The sequence below is a fragment of the Morone saxatilis genome, unplaced genomic scaffold (genome assembly GCF_004916995.1).
Source record: "Morone saxatilis isolate NCDOM2014 unplaced genomic scaffold, NCSU_SB_2.0 Contig20, whole genome shotgun sequence".
Classification (NCBI taxonomy): Eukaryota; Metazoa; Chordata; class Actinopteri; family Moronidae; genus Morone; species Morone saxatilis.
Genome location: NW_023339763.1, coordinates 24,926,408 through 24,935,081, shown reverse-complemented (window position 1 = coordinate 24,935,081; position 8,674 = coordinate 24,926,408). Strand labels below are relative to the sequence as shown.

The following is an 8,674-nucleotide window of genomic DNA, read 5'->3' as shown; positions in this document are numbered from 1 at the left end:
AATAGTTTTAACAAAAGACTAAATATTATGGGATATCTAGTATCTTCACTGCCCAAAGAGCTCAGCCATTGCTGCTGAGGAGACAGAACTCTATCTCTTACAATTTCACCCAGAAGATTTCCCACCAGTGACATTTGAATTTAATTCGGAGAGAGAGAGAGAGTGCAGGGTCTAAGTTAAAGTTGGAATGTCTTCTGCAGCATACACTCTCTGATTCAGTCTGTGATAAGATGGATGTATTTAGAATGAGACTCAACAATCAACTATCTTTCTTGGCTCTGATTGGTTGGTTTTGTGCATATGTGGTGGATAAGAGGGTATCTCCCATCAAAATAATAAAAGTGAAGTATTGTGGGATCATGGGAGTTGTTGTCTTCACTACCATTGTTGTCATTGCAGTCAGCTTCTCTCAGTTAGGATTCCTTCAGTGTTCAACGTTCAGGAGGTTTCTACCGGAAGCCCAATTATTCTCAGAGGTCTCCTCTACACTGTTGGACCAACCAAGGACGTCCTGGAGGGGCTGTGAGCTAAGCTGCTGCTAACGTTAGCTTAACTTGTTTCTCTGACAAATTAAGATCCAGACATCTGATGACTAAATCCTTCATCCGGTTCAAATCCACCAAGATCTAAACAGTGGATGGTAAAAATGTGGCTTCAAACTCGATAGAAAGTCAGTTTATAACAGCTTCTGGCAGACGCTGTGCATGTATTAGTAATTATGGCTCAACACAGAATCCCAGTTTAGACTAGATGTTACCCAGTCAGTTATCATTTATTATCATCATAATTTTTGTTTGCATTCAGTATTTATCAATAAAGCATGTTGTGTGTATCTATACCGCCTAACAAACATGTTCAATGCATTTCCTGGACCACTGGCAGAACCTGTTAGAAATGTTTTAAAGCTGCAGTAGGTAAAAATAACTTTTTATCATATTTGCTGGAATTTTTACTGTGTCCTGACAGTAGTACACGAGAAAAAAAATCTGGTTCCTGTGGCTCGTTCTAGTGCTCCTAATGGTATTTGCAAGAATCCACCGGGCCTGAATGAAAACCAATCAGAGACGAGAAATATATAAAGACACTTTGGGTTGGTGGCTATTAGATAGTTGATTGTTGTATCTCATCCCCAGGGTCCCAAAGTGTCTTTATTTGACACCCTGGGAATGAGACTCAGCAATCAACTATCTTTCTTGGCTCTGATTGGTTGTTTTCATTCAGGTCCAATGGATTTTTGCAAATGGCATTAGGAGCACTAGAACACTGTGTTCAGAATGTTATTTCTCCTTTTCTATTGCTGCATATACTGCATACTGCCACAAATCACACTGCCCCATGTTCTGGGTATCTTCTTTTGCATGTGATATATCCAATCTGGGCACAAAATTAAGTCTCTGCAGCACCAAAAACTCCACAGAGTACCTTTTAATGTGGATTGCTGCAGTATCCTGATTCCATAAAGCCGAGGTGTGGTCATGTCTTGACGTCATGAGAGTGGTCTCATCTCCTTTGTTTAACCAGCTGTTTTTGAGCAGTATTCGCTTTCATACCTCCCACCCCCTAAAAAACACACTGGTGTTTAAGTTAATTCATTGTATACAATGTTTTTTGTATTAATATTAACAAAGGTCAGGTTATATAGAAAGAGACAGGGTTTCAGTGACATGTGAACCTCCATTGTGACCCACTGTAAAACTAGATACATCTTCTATACAAATATGCCTTAAATATTCAGGATTTAACAAGGTCATTGACAAATGGTGCGCAGATCAGTGAAGAATAGATACGTGTTCTCAGTCACTATCACTTACTGTGGTTTGTAACATAATCCATGGTTGCTTTTTAAAGGAAATCTTTTTTGCAGAAAATATTCAGGGATTTGGGGGTAAAAAGGTAAAATATGATCGAAATTGTAGATTATGAGAGTGCATGTGAAGGTTGACAGTCCAATTATGTAAAGTAACAATAATTGACCAAACAGATTATTTTATATTGATATTCAAATGTCCAAAATGAATTGGTTTTAAGCAAAAACTTAACATATAATGACCAAATTATATGGAACGGCAGCTTCACCCTCAAAACTCTTCACATTCTTTAATGTCCAACTTTGTGTATAACATTTGCAATCACATTTACAACTAATTTAGTTTTGCCTTCATAAACTCAGTAGAACACAATGTATTACATTTTCTTCATAGATTTGTAGTAGTACATATGTGTCAGCTCATACAATATCTCCCATGGCTCTAGATCATTTTGTTACCCTCAGAACGAACTAGTGGTTCCCCTTTTTATGCTTTTTAAAGCCAAAGCGCACCAGTGCTAACATTTGAGATTTTCATCATATAATGCCCATTTCTGCTACAACAAGCAAAGCATGTCCATGTGCAAACCTTCTCGTTCCTCACTTTGCTTTTCAAGTTAGTCTATGCAGTACATTTCGAGCACAGCTACAACCATAAGACCACTAAACCACACATGCACATGCTACATAAGAACAAAACACATTAAGAGTAATATTATGCTGACCTTAGTTCTATGCCACAGGTCTTGTAGGAAAGGTTACTGCATACCAATTTGCCTAACAGTTAAGCTTGGGCATCTGCTCCAGTTTAAAAGTGTCTGAGCCTTCTGTAGAAGACAGCAGCCGCAGCCAGAATCACAATGACAGCCAGAGTGAGGATGCCCACGGCTATCCCAAGACCCATCCTGGAGCCCGAGTCCGAGTCACTGCTGGAGGCAGCTGCTAACACAACCAGAGAGCAAACATGTTCATCACACCTTCACTCACACAGCAAATGGTGGTCTCACTAATTAATAATGAATTTTACTGCCATACAGATTTGATCTGCCATATTACATAGTATTTAGATGGAACAAAGTCAAACAATTGTATTCCTTTAAGAATTAAGTAAACAGTATCATACCTTCCTCCTTAGCTGTCAGTGCTGAAAGGAAAAAGTTGAAAGGAAAAGAAAAAAATCTATTAGTATTTGAAAGGGGCATTTCTGGAACAAAAACTGGACTTTAAGTCAGAGTCTGAGGTAAGCTTACTATTGTGTGTTGAGAGCTAGTAAGTTATAACCTTGTGGGGCAGCTGGACTACTGACAGCTAAAACATGAGCTGCAGACGTGGTTTAACGCTAAGTGTGTGAACAGTGACTGCTCGAAAACAACAAAAGCTAGGGGTTAGGGGCTAGGGGGCTAGGCTAAGAGGTTAGTCTAGATGCAGCTGAAGAGCAATGGTGGTGAAGACATTAAGATGTCATCAAACTCCTGTTATTCTTTTGTTATAGTTTTGATGTTGATGTTGATGTTGAAGTTTAGGTAAGTTATACTGTAAATTGCTTTTGGAAAACCACAAAGGTTATTATGCCTTTGTTCAAAGTACAGTGTTACTGAACAACCATACTTACAATTCTCATTTTTGGTGATAATTGGGACTGCTGAAGATAGGGTGGTGGTCCCTGAAACACCAGTGGAATCAACATCCCTTTTCCTCCTCTTGTTACATTGCTGTAGATGAAGCAAGAAGAAATGTAAACAATAACTGAATCACATCTAGTATTAAGGGGAGAAACGGGCTAAATGTGTTTTTGCATTAATGATCCTTTACTGACCTTAAAAGCATCACAGGTGCTGATCTCGCAGAGTCTGGTGATACAGTGCAGGTAGTAGGTGGACACCGTCTGGTTCTGCTGTTCAAGAAACCTGAAGGCTGAGAAGGAGAAGCGGGCGTGGTGACTGTTCCCGTTCTCGTGCATGGTGGTCATCTGGTCTTTGGAGCACCTGTTTGATTGATCAAGAAGAAAACAGCGTTGGCCTACTGTGGACCTATGATTCTCTTCAGAATGAGATTTGAGGACTTACGAGACAAACAGGTTGAAGAAAGTGGAGTTTGTGGGATAGGGAGAGATGGAAGCGTAGCATCGGTCCATGAGGACATGGTACCTGGTTGGGGAAGAACAAGGTGAGCATCAGAGGTGCTTTATACTTTTTTTATCCTGATAAGACATTTAATACCATCCACTTCATTTGTGTTCATAACCCAGAGCTTCAAGAATGTGTTTACATTCGTGATCCCTCTTGTCCACAAGACTATGTGTTCTTACTGATCAGTTAGGTTGGCTGCTCGGACCTGGACATAGACGTCGGTCCTCAGCTCTAAACCCAGTGGTGGTATGACCAGAGGAGTGGTGTAGTTGATGTCCTGTCAACAGAAATGTACAATTGGTTAGCTGTAAATGCTGATCATTGTCCAGAGTTTACACAGTCCATTTGGGGGGCCTGTTTGCCCTGGTTTTTATGGTGTTATTTCAATGCAGAGTTAGGTTGATTTGATTAGAAGTAGGGTTACGGTTAGTGAGTTGAATTTTTCTGAATTTAATAGTACATATGAGCCAGAAAAAAAACAACACATTGACTTTTGGGCTTTTTGTAGTAGATTCCATAATAAAATATTTGAATAAATGTTACTTTATTTAATGTCTACAAAACACTCTAGAAAGTGTGGACAAGAAATACAACTCCCTAAATGTTGACATAACCAGTTACACTGTAAATAGAACACGACAATAGCCAGCACCTCACCAAAAAAAAAAAACCTCAGTCTCAACTTACACTGAAGAGTTCCATGCTCAAAGTACTGATGAAGCTTCCATTGTTGTCCCTCACTGCAATGGAAGATGCTGACCTGAATGGGGCAAGGGGTGATGTCAGAAAGGAGTTGCTGGATGAGACATGTCTGACTGCATCCTATATGTTACTATACACCAGGAAATGATTTCCACCAACAGAAGACAATGTACTACTTTTACAGTCTGAAAGTGCACTCTTATTTTCTCAGAGTGATCAGGACAGATGTACATCCCCACAGTACTACATACTGGGTTACAATTGTTTTAAAGACCACAGTGACATATAAAACGATAGATACATACAGTTTGGCTTGTTAATGTTTTTATGCTGAACTCTCTCAAAAGCAGCTAAATACAAAGCTCAGATTTTAATTATATGCATGTTTAAAATGTTTTTTTTAACAGAGAAAAAAGTATAAAGAAATTATACTTAAAATGATTTGTCTGCGGCTACTATATGCTTCCTTGTGTATGTGTATTCCTTGTGTTCTTAATTGTGTTGTAATCTAATTTCTTTTGCTACATGAATCTGTGGATTGCATATTTCCCATATCGTACAACCAGGGATTGAACCAAACTAGGAAAAAAGGCATCCATGACTTTGCCTGACATAACATAACATGACAATATTTTTAGAAAAACTAATTATCCCTTTACAAAGCATAGCTACCATACAATACTTACCATCAGAATTATTAATGAAACTGTCAATTTCCCTGTACAACAACATGTCCAGGGTATGTACAGTAAATCAATCAAAAAGTAAAAGTTCTTACACTTCCACCTGGGTGTTGTTGATGAGGTACTCCAGAGGGTAAGCACAGGAATAGTAATATTTTAGTTCAGCGTTATAGGTGACTATCCCTGTGGTTGGGTCATGTGAGCGCACCACGCCACTGACATTAACCGTCTGGATGTTAGAGAAGTCGGCAAAGATCCCTGTGCCAGCTGCACTGGTGGTCTGGAGGCAACATTATGGTAAAGTCAAGCACAGAGAAGAGAAAAAAAGCTTTGAGAATTATGGATTCTCTCCACCAAGCTCTACTAACCAGGAAGTTGCTGCCACAAGCATTAGTCATGTTGAGGGGGAAGGTGAACCTGACAACAGGCGGGGTGGAGGATTCATCTACGGTTCCTTTGCACTCCGGCTTGTCAAATATGCGGTTGAGAATGAGCAGAGACGCGTTGTAGCCAGTGTAGACAACAGGGCAGATTTGGATAGCCAGGCTAATGGAGGACGTGCCACATTCAACTGAGATGTCAGTGTATTCTAGAAAAGAGGGAAAGACACCCTTATTCTCCAACTCTCATAACTCTTAGTAATTCACATACTAATTTCATGTCTAGAAGGAAAGAAACATAAAAACTGCTTTCCCTTAGAAGATACTAAAATAATAAGCTTTACACAAACCATGGGTGAGAATATGAATTCCTTTTTCAGGAAATGCAAAGACAAAAAGCTGAAGCAGGCATATTGTACCTGGACGTCGGAGTTCATTTTGGCACGTTAACTGGCTGCTCTCGACCACCATGGATGCCAAGAGGAAAAAGCTAAGAAGGTTCATTTTTTCCTTCCTTATTATGGACATACCTGCAAAATCAAAAGATAATGATAAATCAGAAGCTCTTGAAGTGTCTGTAGATGTTCTTGTTGTTGGCTTACCCATTTCAAGTGTCCCCCTTCGCTGCTTGTCTACTGCTTCGTTCAATGTATGTTGACAGTTTATATTCTTAAATAGCTGTCACCCTTTCTTAGGATTGGACAGAAACGAGGTCAACGTAGCTTGGTATGTCCACCCTAAGTTTACCATATAACAATTCATTCAGTACAGGGAGTTCCATGGATCATACCTTAAGGGTGAAACCCTACATAGTGAGAGTCTTTATGAGGGACAATGGCCTAGCTCTTTTTCTTTAAAATAGGCTACAGATCCCCTTAGAATGTTAAGATGAGACTTCATGAAGTAAGTGTTAAATCCCCAGGGATAATACACAATACTTTGATACCCTTTTTAGGTGAGCGTCAATGTACTGACAATAACAGCAATATCCTCTATCATGACCCAAAGAGCATCCTGTGGGATAGTCCTGGGTCCCAGAGGACGTTGTGGGGTACTGCACTTGGGTGCTGTGTTTTCAGTGATTGGATGAATCTCTATGGACATATGAACAATACCATTAGCTGTCAAGTTAGAATAACACTTAACTTGTTAAAAAGTTTGAAGGTACAGGGGAGAAAACTGGATGAACAAAAAGGCAATCCAAGGCACTCCAAAAATAGCAATGAGGAAGGAATATACAGTATTAAAGAGCCTTTATTTAAGGGCTGAATCGCCAACATGTCTGGACTGCTGTAGGTCGAGACATGTTGGCTTGACCTAAAAGATCATAAATGCTTTTTACTATATTCCTTCTGTTACTTTTTTTTTTTTGGAGTGCATGGAGATGAGGAGTTTGTTCATCATCATCATTCAATGTGTTGGAAGGAAAATAGTGTGCCAAAAGTATTTGGGGTTCTCTAATTAATTTAGGTTTATTAACCTTCATGAAAACTGATGTTGGAACGAAAAAAGAATGAATGTTGCTCAATGTCACCACTGTTACAAAACTGCTATGGACAGCCTTTTGTTTAGCTATATATTGAGGCCATATTTATAGTCTGGAGCTCTGTTTATGTCGCCAGGTCATTGTTTGCTTTTCCAAGCAGTCATACTACCTTTTAACAAGGGCTCTGTTCGTAGTGGTGCAGTGCATATCAGAGGAAACAAATTAATTTAGCTTCACAGAAGCTGTTAATTCCTGCATCCTGACATGAGGCAGTAGTGTGATCTAAAACTGCAAAATTCTACTCTTATAAATCAGTTCCAGTTTTACCTTCTTTCCATGGAGAAGAAAATTTTCTTCAGTGTGGTGGTGCTTGGGCTGTCACCTTACTTAGAGAGGCTCACTGACACAAGGGTGCAAAAAGCTGGAATACCTGGCTGTCTAGGTGCTTACAAAGCTCACAAATCTGCCACTGAATTCAGTCAGCTAAGCCAGACAGGAGAGACAGTCATGCTGTATTTTTGGATCTTGCAGATGCATTCATCTCTGCAATATCTGTAGCTGGAGCACCGAGAATCTTGTTAGAGCATATTTCCAAGATCAAATGTGTGTGTTTTACAATAATGGATTTTACTGCTGCCTGGCAACATCTTCAAATAGGAATTATGGCAGGATGCACAATTTGTCCTCTGGTTTTACAACGACAGTGGAGGTGGGGTGACTGCCAGTGCACCTGTGTGATAATGGGGCAAAGATAGCAGGGATTATGTTCATAATGTAATGCATGAATAATGAATAATGGTTTACTTTGTTTTTTGAGCTGTATTAAGACTCTGGATGCTTGTCTGAGATGTGTAGTCATAATTGTCAGATTCACCACAGCCATCTGCTACTGCTGCTTCTACTTTGAGTAAGTAAGAATTAGCTTTCTAGGAATGAGAACTGAACAATATGTCAGTGTCACTGGAATTCTAGGAGACAACTTTGATACAGTGGGTGTACACTACATGTTGCAGCTTCATGGCTTCAAGATTTAATTGACAGTGGCGGACAAAATCCACACTGATAACAGCAAGGGGATTATTGAAGTAATCCAAGGTTTCTCTTATCAGAAAAGCTATGGGCTGCAGAGAAAACATCAACACCAAACCTGGGATGATGATTTTTGGGGACACAAGTGATGAGCTATAAACCATTGCATAAACTCCTTTTGCTGCTTTTCATAGCCACTCTTTTCCTTTAGCTTTTAAGTTGTGCAGCTCTGAAGCTTTCTACAGCTTGTAATGAAAAATGTTTTATGGTTTAGCATAGTTAATCAACACAGCTTAAAGGACAATTCCGGCGCGCAAAATGAAACTGGGTTAATAAAAACACTTATTTACCGAGTTGGTCTGTTTGTCTGGGATATGTTTTCATTCTAATGCACGCTGACCAGTTTTAGCACAGACCGCGAATTACCGTTAAAAGCTAGTTCCAAACGGGCATGAGTA

General features: G+C 39.5%; 1 protein-coding gene across 1 annotated transcript; it reads right to left on the bottom strand.

The window, feature by feature from the left end:
* Window positions 1–2,615: 2,615 nt before the first annotated feature.
* LOC118331257 (zona pellucida-like domain-containing protein 1) lies at window positions 2,616–6,229 on the bottom strand. The gene is made up of 9 exons (XM_035666061.1): window positions 6,121–6,229; window positions 5,690–5,910; window positions 5,417–5,601; window positions 4,624–4,696; window positions 4,116–4,213; window positions 3,874–3,954; window positions 3,624–3,792; window positions 3,411–3,519; window positions 2,616–2,746 (listed from the first exon to the last, which is right to left on the bottom strand). Exons 1-9 carry the CDS (start codon window positions 6,227–6,229, stop codon window positions 2,616–2,618), a joined length of 1,176 nt encoding a protein of 391 aa, XP_035521954.1.
* Between the last annotated feature and the right edge of the window lie 2,445 nt (window positions 6,230–8,674).